This window comes from Spodoptera frugiperda, chromosome 1 (assembly GCF_023101765.2).
Source record: "Spodoptera frugiperda isolate SF20-4 chromosome 1, AGI-APGP_CSIRO_Sfru_2.0, whole genome shotgun sequence".
NCBI classification, from domain to species: domain Eukaryota; kingdom Metazoa; phylum Arthropoda; class Insecta; order Lepidoptera; family Noctuidae; genus Spodoptera; species Spodoptera frugiperda.
This window is the reverse complement of record NC_064212.1, coordinates 8660317-8671865: the sequence shown is the minus strand read 5'-3', so window position 1 is coordinate 8671865 and position 11549 is coordinate 8660317. Positions and strand designations below refer to the sequence as shown.

The window sequence follows — 11549 nt, the reverse complement described above, 5'->3', positions numbered from 1 at the left end:
AGTTATCCTAGAACTGAAACCTAGTAGCTAATTGTGTAGATCATAGTACTTGAATAAATATAGCTATTCTTACTTAAAACTTTCCAGGTTCATAAACGAAATAGCAATATAGTACCTACCTAGCAGCTATTTATTAAACTCAGCCAAATCCAACTTTTAGTTCTGTTCTCATTAACATAAGCCTTAAGCCTTAACTCTGATAAGCAACAAGATAATTACAATTTGCATATATCTTACAAATGTCAACGAACGCCGGCACATACTTTTGAAGTATGTACGAAACCTATTTCCTTAAGCTATTATTATGAACAAATAAGATCAAATATGTACAACAAAAAGCATTAAGATGCAAATTGATACAAGCATAACGAGAAAATTAGCATTATGAGCGACAATATTGAAGGGTGACTCAGCGCGTCAGCCCATCAGCTCCGGTTGTGCTCACCGGCCTATTGTGATGCAATGTAATAGCAAGGCGAGTAGACATGTCGACTGGCAAGCCCGCCCAAGCCCTCGATCAATAGCCGTGAAATTCGATTATAAAAATCGAGGCCATGAAGCTTATAAAATTGAGGTGACAGTAAGAAAATCCAACTACCCACGCGAGTTACATGTACCTAAGTACTCCTTTAAACACTTCGACGAATAACCACTTACTTAATACTTTAACATGTCATGTCAATACTTATGTATTGAAATAGACACTAAATAAGTACAAAATAAATACCTAGGTACTCAATGTTCTAGGCTAAGTGTATATTCTCTACAATTACTTTTACTTTTATTAACTTCCTAATTACTTATATAAATATATTAATTTTTACACTTACATTATTAGAAAATTAATTAAACATACGGTCGAGTTGAAAAGCCTTTTTGTAAGTCCGGTAATTGTAAGAAGATAAAAATACATGTACAAAATATTTAAAAGTTGTTAAATAATTTTATTATTTAGTCATGAATACAAATGAAAATAGACACCTATAGGTACACTCTAGATATTGTAATAACTATAACATTTCCATTTTAAGCATATTACATATTTTAAAATTGAACGTTCTGTGAATGATGGCATTGCGTTTATTGAACGCGTCACAATTGAACTGTCACAAATGTCAACGTCATTGTCATTTACATAGAACGGTTTTTGGACGGCTTGTTTTGTTGTCAAAGTGAATTGATGTGCGAAATAATTGTTCACGAATATTATTCATTATTTCCGTAAAAATAGGATTAACACAATGATTACTAACTTTGATAAACTCTGTGGAGATCTAGAAAAGCAAGAATTGGAGGTATAAACTTAAATTTGTTCTTATATTTGATGTTTATAGGTTAGAAATAAATAAGAAAGAAAGAGGTACAATTTTATTGGTATCTTATTGTTCTTATTGCAGGCTCCTACCGGTATAGCATCTCCTTCTACGTATGCACAACTATTGGCAATATATTTATACCAAAACGACTTGTAAGTATTTTGTTCTATTTTGCTTTGTAACTGTAAAGTTGGTCCAAGTTACTATATTAGCTATTCATAATAATTCAAGTCTTGAAACTGTTCCTATGTTTTATCACATTGCATAAAAATCTTTCTATTGTTATTTCAAACAACCACACTAGTAATTTCTGTTTATGATTCACTAGTTTGTAACAAACAAAAGTTAAAATTGAAGGTACACTTTGTGTTTTATAATTTCAATATGAATGATAGTAATTTTGGCTTATATTAAACGAAAACTAACCAGTACACTTAGTACAAGTTTGTTTTACGTTTAAAGTAATCGAAACAAGAGTTTGGTGTTCTGATTGGCCGGCTCGAATAAACCAACCAATCAGAGCGCCGAACATGCTCTCGTTTTGATTACTTTATACATAAATCAAATTCGTACTAAGGGTACAGAAAGAAACTCAAGACACTTGTTTATTTGATTACAGATGTAATGCAAAATTCCTGTGGAAGAGAATCCCCCAAAACATAACTAGTAGTAACCCAGAAATATCCGCAATATGGGCGGTGGGCCAGAAGTTATGGAAAAAGGACCTACCTGGTACTTACCAGGCTCTAGCAGCTTTCAACTGGACTGAACCCGTTGCTAATATCATCCGAGCTTTAGAAGGTAACAGTCTACTTAATAACTAATGGTTATCAAACCATTATTTTCCTTCAAGATTGCTATACTTCATATTACCCCTGTTGATAGGCTAATTGATCTAGGTGACGTTTTTTGTGATATTAAGTTAAACAAAATCAGCTACAGTTTCGTCATTGAATGATGCTATGTCGCAAAAAACTTCGCTTAGATCAATTAGCTTTTCAATGGTTAATATGATTACTGAAAATACAACATAAGCTGAAGTCTAAAACTTAGACTCGTGAGAATAGCTAAACCTATTTCACTAATTATTTTTTATTGGTGTCATTATTGTTGAGAGAAAGAAAAAATTACCAATGATAAACAAAGTTTGTGGGGTATGAGAATAGATGGTTCTTGACAATATTTGTTTAGTTATATTGATTTACTATAAACAATTTACTTATACTATTCCAGATAACATAAGGGAGCGCACATTCAACCTGATTGGTCGCTCATACAGCTCAATATCAATTGACACTGTAGTCTCCATGACCGGCTTGAGCAAAGACGCAGTCCTACATGTCTGCAGAGACCGCAAATGGATGTTGAATGAAGATGGCGTCACCGTCAGCCCCACACCACCCACCCAGCCCGCACCACTCCACACATCCAGTGAAGACCAGCTGTTCAAGTTAACTGAATTTGTTTCTTTCTTAGAAAATTAAGTAAGTTATTAATAATCTTAGTTACTCTCGGTTTTTCTATTCCATCAAGAGATTAATTCCTAAATTACGGTGTGTATTTAAATATAAAAACTTTTTGTAATTTGGAAAATAAGTCAGCGGGTAAATAATGCAAAGCTTATTAATTTAATCTCATTTAATACATACAACACTAATTCGATGTCTACATTCATAAGAACTAAAACAAAAATCTTTAATACAAAGATATTATTTTAATAGGTATAAAAAGATCAATATAATATGTAAAGTTAAGTGGCAGTGTAAATTCGTATGTTTTATCTTACAATAAAGCTGTAAATTGTCCGATGTTGGTATTTAATGACGGCACATTGCTGTCACGACCTAAAAAAGTATATATCACAAGCAATACATGACTCACGCAAACATTTGCTGAGTTTGTTCATTGTAAAAAATTCTACAGTCTATATTTCTAGTATCTACATTTGTTTAACCTAGGCACTTAGTTTGGCAACTCTTTTAGAATCTACCCTGGAAGGAAACTTGGTTTTGTCTAGGTTGTAATCTCATTGAGTTGGTGTCGTCTTCGTCGCCCAGCGTGGTTTCGTAGCCTCGGTTCACTTGACCTCCGTTTGGCTCGCCGAAAACGTCTTTCACTGAAATGTTGGCATTTGATGTCCTGTGCCGCGGCCCAACATTTAAGTTATTATTGAGCTGTAACAATAAAACATTAAGTTGAAAATTTTAGTTCCAAGGTCTGATTTCAATTCAAAATTGTCCAGTAAAAAAAATATTTAAGAAAAGTATTGTAATATTACCATTCCTGTCACTCCATATTCGTTATTGGCACCAAGAGTCTGCATCTGAGACTTCCTTCTTTCAGCCATCACTGAATTTCTTCTTGTCTCTAAAGCCTTTAGCGTTTCTCGTCGCAACGTCATCTTGCGATTTAGTACTGGTGTACCTTTACAAAAAAAACGTCGTAATTTTAGTTAATAGCACAGTGCACAAATATATTCCAGCACTATCTTCTCGCTTCACTCGCGTTATTATAACTAGTTGATGCTCGCGGCTTCGCTCGCATCTACGCAAGCGAAACCGCTTGGACTTTGTGACTAATAAAAGTAGCCGAAGTTACTCCTTAGTACATCAGCTACCTGCCAATAAATCTACTATCCGTCAATATAGGTCCAGCCATTTCAGAGATTACCCATAACAAACGGTAGACAGGCAAAAATAAAAATATTTTGATGTATGTATCGTATCCAGTTAAAAGCGGTTATTTCAATATTACAAGCAGATAATTTTAATTATTAGTCTAGAGTAGTCAGGATTATGTAAGTAAGGATTTACCTGGCCCATCATTCGCGTTCATGTTAAAGAATCTCTTCTTGAAGGCCACGTCGAGTGTGCCTATGTTCCTCTTCTTCTGTCTCGCCTTCTCCAAATTGTGAATGGTCTTTCTTCTGCCGACGTTATGAGGACCCGAGCCCGAGTCGTTGTCATAATCGTCGTCCAGACCATTTAATTTCTGCAGGTCTTTTACTATTGCTATTGCATTCTTATCTAGTAATGCGTCTTGAGATAAGTCGTCGGACTGAAAAGAAATGGGAGAATTATAGGTACATTTTAAAGATTACCTATTATAGAAGAAAAATCCAAGGGAAGTCTCTGTTTACCTTCTTAGAACAGAACCAGTTCAGTTCTGTCGACGCTAATATGTGTGAGAGGGTTCCAAATCTATGGAACAACATGGCGGAGAACTGTATCACCAAGATCAAGGCGAAGAAGAACACAAACACTAAACCAATGGGCTCCAGCTGCAGATATTCTTTTGATATTAACACCTGAAAATGTTAAATATGCTTTAGGCTTGCCCTTCTCTTGTTAAAACAAATAAATAATTAAAATTAGTTAAAATTAACCATTAATATCAAACTAGTCAAATGTGCACTTTTTTATTTAAAATTGAAACTGTTTTAATTAAGAAAACACCGAAATATAGTAGCGATAAATCCCTCGATAGATGTAATTAAATTCAAAAAGTCCACATCTGACTATGAAACATTAAAAAGAAACTTAATTGCGATAGTTAATTTCAGAAACAAATCGTTTTGTTATATACAAGTGCGTTATTTTTTTTTATTTCTGTGAAACATTTAGATTTTTATTTGTAATGTTCTCGCTCCACATAGAACATTGATATAATGAGACACATAGTTCACACAAAACAGTCCGTTGCTAGGTACACAGAACTCCAGTAAACATTTTCCACATAATCCTGAGAACTGTAAATCGTGTTAAGCAAATCACCACATCCTTTAGGGTGTACAAATACTTATGTACAAAGGAAACCAGTGTCCCTGTTACAAGTAATATTAAAAGAAAGTCCTCCACCTTAATAGACAGACAGAAACATTAAGTTACTCCTCGGTGAATTGGATTGGAAACGGTGCACATATTGGAAAAGTGAATGGTTGTCACATCTAAAAACTCCATATTTTGGGTCAGATTCGACTACGGCGGAATTGAAAACTGTATTTTAAGGTGCAGGTCATATGCTCGGAACTGGATTGGAGATCAGGAAAATACTGGATTGGTCATAATGTCCAGTCTAAAGGCTGTTCAGGATAAGGTGTCCAACATTGGGTTTTCGAGCTTCAACGCCAAGATGTAATCAGCTCTGTAGTAACACCGTAGTCGAATTCTCTTGTTATTACGGATAATACGCGGGGTTTCCACAAAACCAAATCATAAGGACACCAGGTTGGATATTGATTAGACGTAAAACCATCAGAGTTATTTAGTCTTCAGTGTCGCCGGGACTCCATGCTGGTGTGCCCTCCCAGACAGACCGGTTAGAAGAAGGTCGTTAGGATTGTGTAGTGACACACTTCAGTGGTAACATTTGGCTATACCTCGCCTGTTTCCTCGATGTACGTTATATTTGTCTTAATTCCCAAAGGCCAAATCACGTGGAGTTGATCTTTGTTCAGTTGTAATAAAAACACTATCAATATGAATAAAGCATTGAACATAACAAATGCGAAAACCGACTTATTGCGAAGTTCGAGCAAGTCGCCTGCAATTCGTGCCTGTAAATATTCATAAAACAAATATTTTAAATAAATCTAATCAACTTTCAAGGGTGACGGGGGACATGGCCAAGGTTTAGTACTTTCAAATGCCAAATCTCGATCACAGCTCGCAGCCCCGAGTCATCGTTGAATGTCGATCGCGTTGTAGTGGACTCTCACGTTACCTCTTGAGTAACCTCATCGTAAGTTATGTTAGTTTTAACTCCGAAGGGCCATTTAAAGTGAAGGTTGTCCTTGTTCAGTTGTAGCAAGAATACAATCAATACAAAGAGGGCATTGACCATAAAGAAAGAAAAAACAGACGAATCTCTCAATTCTTTCAGATCCCTGGATATACGGGCCTAAAATTAGGGGAAGATTATCATCATGAATATTTAGTATGACTCGGGCGTTGAGTGAATGGTGGCAAGCACGACTGTTAAGCAAGGGGTGCGGTTCCCGGGGCAGGCAAAGTATTATTGAGTATTCGACTTTAAAAATTCTCAATGACACAAGAGAATCGAGAAATATATCTGGTGTATGGCAATATAAGCTCCGCTCCCTATGGGACTATATTGGGACTTATAATATAACTGTCGAAATATAAGTCTTGTGGATACATTTAGTACGTATGTATCATTTTTGTCAACCCCTTCGGGAATGATATATCTATTATGAAGGCTGTATGAGAATGAAAAAATTGTAATGATTGTAAGATCGAATAAAGCATCTGAAATAAAAGCTTATTAAGATTTGCACACAGATATTAAAATGATATTAAAAAATCCAATGGTAATTGTAGCCTGGTTACATCAATACGGTAATCATCATACTACTCAATATTACTATTTGAATCAAATCATATTTCTCAAACTTATGTAATTACTTAAGTGATTTAGCAAATTTGTCAAAATTTTAACCAATTTCAGTGAACTACTAAGAAAACAATGAATCTGTTCAATTTGTTTTGACAGATATTCATTCCATTTTACCTTCTCCTCCTTGTTTTCATCGATGGGGTATAAATATTTGTCAATGAGATCTTTCCAGAAAGATAATTCAGCGGGGCTCAAAAAGTCTACTTCACCCTTCTTCAACTCAGGATCCTCAATCCAGTAAGGGTTTATGAGATCATCTCTCTTTTCCTGGAATCACAAAAAATAATCATATTGTAACAAGCGCAATTGTCAACCTCACATAATACGAAAAATATGCAATTTAAAAGCGGTGTTATAGAAATTCGAATAAAAAGTTCTCATACTCTTGGCGTAGTAGAAAGAGTGTCGGTTTCAGAATCGGAGTCGTCGTCTTCTTCTGGTCCTTCAGCTAGAGCATCCAAACCATGATCTCCAGCATTGCTACCTCTTGGTCCAACCGATAGTTTACGTCCTCTGCTCATTCCATGAGGATCAACAGCCCTAAAACAAAGGAATTGCGTTGAAGTCATTCTCCGATTAGGTTTTAAATTAAATTATCACCTTATTACTCAAGTTTGCTTACCTCTCAACAGTTTCTAGTTTCTTTTCTAATTTCTCCAAAGTAGATGCGATATGCAAAAGTTGCACTTTCTCTTCATTTCCTTTCGGATGCGTACACAACAGACACTTGAATAATCCGGCGAACGAGAACTCTATAGACCCTTCTTCTTCATTGCTGTTCACTCCTTGAAGGAAACCTAACAGTGACTTCTGTTTTGCCGATTTCTTTGCTAATTCAGCTTCTTTCTTTTCTGCTTCAATTTCCTAAAGTAGAAATGAAATATTAATATGTATTTGATTGGCTTTCACATTAAACATAAACTAGTTCTGTACCAACCTTCTTCGTCTTCTTAACTGCCACTTCTCGAGTACCCCAAGATACTACGTTTAGATTTATAATCGAATATAAAATCAAAAGCAAGTACATAGAGGGTATAGATAAAAGATAAATAATTCCTGGCACGATACACCAGAACTCCTGCGGATGCAAGCAAGCGGCTATGAAGAACGAACTCGAAAGTGATATCAAGAATATAGCCGAAGGAGATCCGATACCGTCCTCGCCTAACTGGAGCGCGGTACCGACGATCACAGCCATCATTATCATGGCATATGCCGTCGATAATATCTGAGCCACCAGTAACTGAAAAGAAACAATACAAAACATTAAATATACAAAGTAAATACCTATGAGCCTTCATAGAAGTAAAGAGAAACTACAACTCACTTGAATTTCGGATTTCATCGTAAAACAAACAAACATGAAGATCAAAATGGGATACAAGTTGTATTCGAAGGAAGTCCAGTTGTCGATTCGGAAAGCAGCCACGAAGGCACCCACCAACATAAGGAATATAGTTCCGGGACCCAAGATCGTACCACCCATCAACATCATCTGTAAGCAAATAATGTATCTAGTAAACAAATTACCTCATAAGACTGCAAACATTCATAAGCATTGTAGTTTAACACAAAAATAATGTTTCATTTATGAAGCATAATAGTTCATTAATTGAATCAATCTTAAAAAAGTACCTGGTATGCGATATAAGGACTGGAGATGTTATCGTTAATCTTGATAGTGTGTTTACAATCGGCAAGCAAGTCCATAATGTTAGCGATGGTGGAAGGCACCCAGCGACGACGTTGATTGTAGAACTCGTTGAAACCTTCGGGACAGTGAGTGTAGGCGTCGGAGGCAGCTGAGTATTCTACACGGTAACCACGTTGAAGTAACAGCGTACATAACCATCGATCTTCCCCTGTAATCCAATTTAATTCCAATAAGAATGTGTCTCTAACAAAAACTCCAATGGTTGTTTTATACTTGTAATTTTTCTCACCTTGATCGTACTGTACGTAATGCCGAGCTTCATCAGACCTCAAAGTATATTTCTTCATAACGTTGTCGTCCATCAAAGCCTTTCCTCTGAAGAGGGAGAAGCATCCAGGGCTACAGAGTACACAGCCAATCATGTGTTCAGTCGCCTTTTGCAGCCAATGACCAATAGCGTACTCGAACATTTGATACCACACCATAGGGCCTGTAATAGAGTTGCAAAAGGATTTTCTTAGTATGTTCATATCATTAAATTTAATGAAAAATCATAATTAAGGTTTAAAGATAAATTCGCTTCTCTTACCAGAGCCAACAGGATGAATACGGCCGCAAGCAGCTCCTAGATTCTTGTTCTTCTTCATCAAATCGATAAGCAAACGTACAGCATGAGGTTGGAAATCGATGTCTCCGTCCAGGGTCAGCAGATAGGTGTTCTCAGCCATAACTTCTTTACGATCCACAGATATCGGCAGTTCCATTAGTCGGTGACCGAGTAGGTAGTACATGTACATCACCTGGGGAAAATATGCTTGGTTAGTTTATGAGGTAATGTTATGATGGTTAAAACATTTTTTTACTGTATATTGAGCTAGTTTACACTAAGTTTCTTGGGTTTTTGACAATGTTTCTACCTGAGACCAACGTTTCCTGTGACGAATCTTTGCTTTATCCTTCAAATGACAAATCATCTTTGTCTTTCCTGGCAGTACCCAAGTCAAACGTCCTCCGTAAGGCGCCGGATACTTCTTGGGCGGTCGAATGCGAATGTTCGTCTGATGTACTTCGGAAGCTGCTTCATCGATAGTGTCCACAAGCAGTTTCACGAAACGATTCACTTGAGCATCATCGTCACTATGATCTGATATTTCGAAGGCGTCGTCTAAGAAAATATGTGCTGAAACAGACAGACAATTTAGTGTTACTTAGTTCTACTTTTATCTTACACAAAATAATCTTAGGTAAATACAAAAGTGTGGTTTCACTTTCTAGTTACTTTTGTGAGTATTTAAAATAGTTGTAAAACTTACTTTCGAATTCATAGTAATCAGGGTCAACGACTCGTAAATACTTTTGAGCCACACGCCGAGCGCACTGATCCTCATCCAACCGAAGAATAGACTTCAAGAACTCCATCATCTCGTCTTTAGTTTCGTGCCACATAGTAGCGCATGCGTATATCCTGGTGATCTGATCTGATGACTTAATAGCTTTCGGAGAAGAACCAGTGTTATCCGTGTGAACCGATATAGTTTCATAGTATTCATCGCCTTTTTCTTTTTCAATTTCTGCGAGGTCCTGAAATAGGAAATAAAAAACAATAAATATCATTCATTACCTAAGTATTTAAGAAGAGAAGTGATTAAGTGATATCTTACCTCAGTCTTAACATCTCTCTGATCATTCCTCTTTCTATTGAGAGCCATACTCTGATCTATAAGTAAGCCATTATACATTGGCATTACGAATAACTTCTCTGTGGAAGCTAAACGTTCAGCTTTTGGTGTCCAGATGTGTATGGTGATCCACGTTTGTGACAATAGCCATAGTAGCCAAATCCATGCCATTTGACGAGATATGAAATCACTGAGCGTAAACACTGGAAGAAAATAAACGTTAATTATATTTGGTGTCATAAGAGCTACAGTATCATTATAATGTAGACTTAAAGACAGAACACACTTAACGAGCACCGCTCCAACACAGCAATTAACTTGTCATTTAAATTAGAACTTTAAATGGTATGTCGTATGATATATTTCATAACGTAAACACGCTGGCAGCTAGCGGTAGCCACAATTCGAAACCACCGTGCCGGAGCCGTGGTTGATATGTGTGTGTATTGACTTTAAAGCCTCGTAATCTTACCTGGTGGACTCTCGAAGTAAAGATAATCAGGAACTGTTCCATGGAAGTAGCAATTGTCACCATTTCTGATACCACACGCGGCAATCAACAAGTTGACAACCAAAGGAATGACGAGGTTGATGGGGAACGCATAACTGAAGCCTTGGATGAGGATCTTACAAGCGAACTTTCCAAATATGTAGCAGATGTACGCTGCAAATACTTGGATAAGCAACACGTAGAACGCGGATTTGTATGCAGCTGCGACCTCTACTGAGTCTCCGGTTAGAGTAACATTAGCTAAATCAGGAATGACGGTTCCACCCAATTGGATTTGTACCTGAAAAATAATCAGACAATAAGATACTGCTCATAACATTTAAATACATATTATAATCAATGTGGTTATACAGACCTCTTCAACAACGATACTATGCGGCCCAAAACCGGCATTGAACAATTGGAAGAACATGGCAGGCTCATCACCGTCAACCCAGATCATGAAGAGAATGCACATGAGGAAGACCAGAATTTTCCATACAGATATAAAACGGTACGTATAGTAGCGGGTGAACGTTAATTCATCCTTTAATCTGCCCAAACTTTTAATTATACCTGTCGATAAAAAAAAATCGGGTTAGAATGCAATTTTGGCATCGTCGAAAATGCTTAATTATGTATTTCAGTATTTCTTGTCTTACCTATCGGGCTCTGTCGTGTGACATAGTTCTCCCACCATCCCAGAGATATACATAACGATGCAACTGGTATCAGCCACAGCACAGGCTTGTTCTCCAACAGTGGCCATACAATGAACCCAGTGACTTGTGCAACTATCGCCGCCATGTCCACGATGACTTTCATAAACCGCTTCGAGTCTCGGGAGTTGCGTGACAGCAGGCCCAAGACTGCAGGAATGATGCAAAGGCAGTTGGTTATCATAGCTCCTTTGACCACGTCCAGTTCTGGTAGGATCATGAAGAAAAGGAGGCCCATTCCTATCGTATGCAACGTCTCCGCTATGAAAATCTGTA

The 11549-nt window shown here is 36.9% G+C and overlaps 2 protein-coding genes across 5 annotated transcripts in view; one reads left to right on the top strand and one right to left on the bottom strand.

Annotated features, from left to right (window-relative positions):
* The first annotated feature begins 1126 nt into the window (after window positions 1-1126).
* On the top strand, window positions 1127-3121 carry LOC118273151 (COP9 signalosome complex subunit 8). The gene is made up of 4 exons (XM_035589967.2): window positions 1127-1295; window positions 1398-1468; window positions 1936-2117; window positions 2550-3121. The coding sequence occupies exons 1-4, from the start codon at window positions 1242-1244 to the stop codon at window positions 2798-2800; spliced, it is 558 nt and encodes a 185-aa protein (XP_035445860.1). The 5' UTR covers window positions 1127-1241; the 3' UTR covers window positions 2801-3121.
* Window positions 2937-11549, bottom strand: part of LOC118273150 (chitin synthase chs-2) — a 27454-nt gene continuing 18841 nt past the window's right edge. For 2 of the 4 annotated variants that reach the window (XM_050696833.1, XM_050696826.1), the window contains 19 exons: window positions 11217-11544; window positions 10931-11130; window positions 10537-10855; window positions 10047-10267; window positions 9699-9966; window positions 9303-9565; window positions 8975-9185; window positions 8675-8875; window positions 8367-8593; window positions 8059-8226; window positions 7669-7974; window positions 7354-7595; window positions 7115-7271; window positions 6846-6998; window positions 6039-6215; window positions 4456-4623; window positions 4130-4373; window positions 3595-3740; window positions 2937-3490 (listed from right to left, as the gene is read on the bottom strand). In XM_050696833.1, coding sequence (XP_050552790.1) covers window positions 3296-3490; window positions 3595-3740; window positions 4130-4373; window positions 4456-4623; window positions 6039-6215; window positions 6846-6998; window positions 7115-7271; window positions 7354-7595; window positions 7669-7974; window positions 8059-8226; window positions 8367-8593; window positions 8675-8875; window positions 8975-9185; window positions 9303-9565; window positions 9699-9966; window positions 10047-10267; window positions 10537-10855; window positions 10931-11130; window positions 11217-11544 — 4194 coding nt within the window. In that variant the 3' untranslated portion in view covers window positions 2937-3295. Of the gene's footprint in view, window positions 3491-3594; window positions 3741-4129; window positions 4374-4455; window positions 4624-5694; window positions 5872-6038; window positions 6216-6845; window positions 6999-7114; window positions 7272-7353; window positions 7596-7668; window positions 7975-8058; window positions 8227-8366; window positions 8594-8674; window positions 8876-8974; window positions 9186-9302; window positions 9566-9698; window positions 9967-10046; window positions 10268-10536; window positions 10856-10930; window positions 11131-11216; window positions 11545-11549 lie in introns of all 4 variants that reach the window. The other 2 variants (XM_050696837.1, XM_050696830.1) reach the window with 1 other exon arrangement.

Bases quoted from the DNA above. Each gene is read 5' to 3' on its own strand.
- LOC118273151 (XM_035589967.2), top strand. From the start codon at position 1,242: ATGATTACTAACTTTGATAAACTCTGTGGAGATCTAGAAAAGCAAGAA. The intron at 1,296-1,397 runs GTATAAACTTAA...TTCTTATTGCAG, and splicing joins TAGAAAAGCAAGAATTGGAG to GCTCCTACCGGTATAGCATC. The intron at 2,118-2,549 runs GTAACAGTCTAC...ATACTATTCCAG, and splicing joins TATCATCCGAGCTTTAGAAG to ATAACATAAGGGAGCGCACA.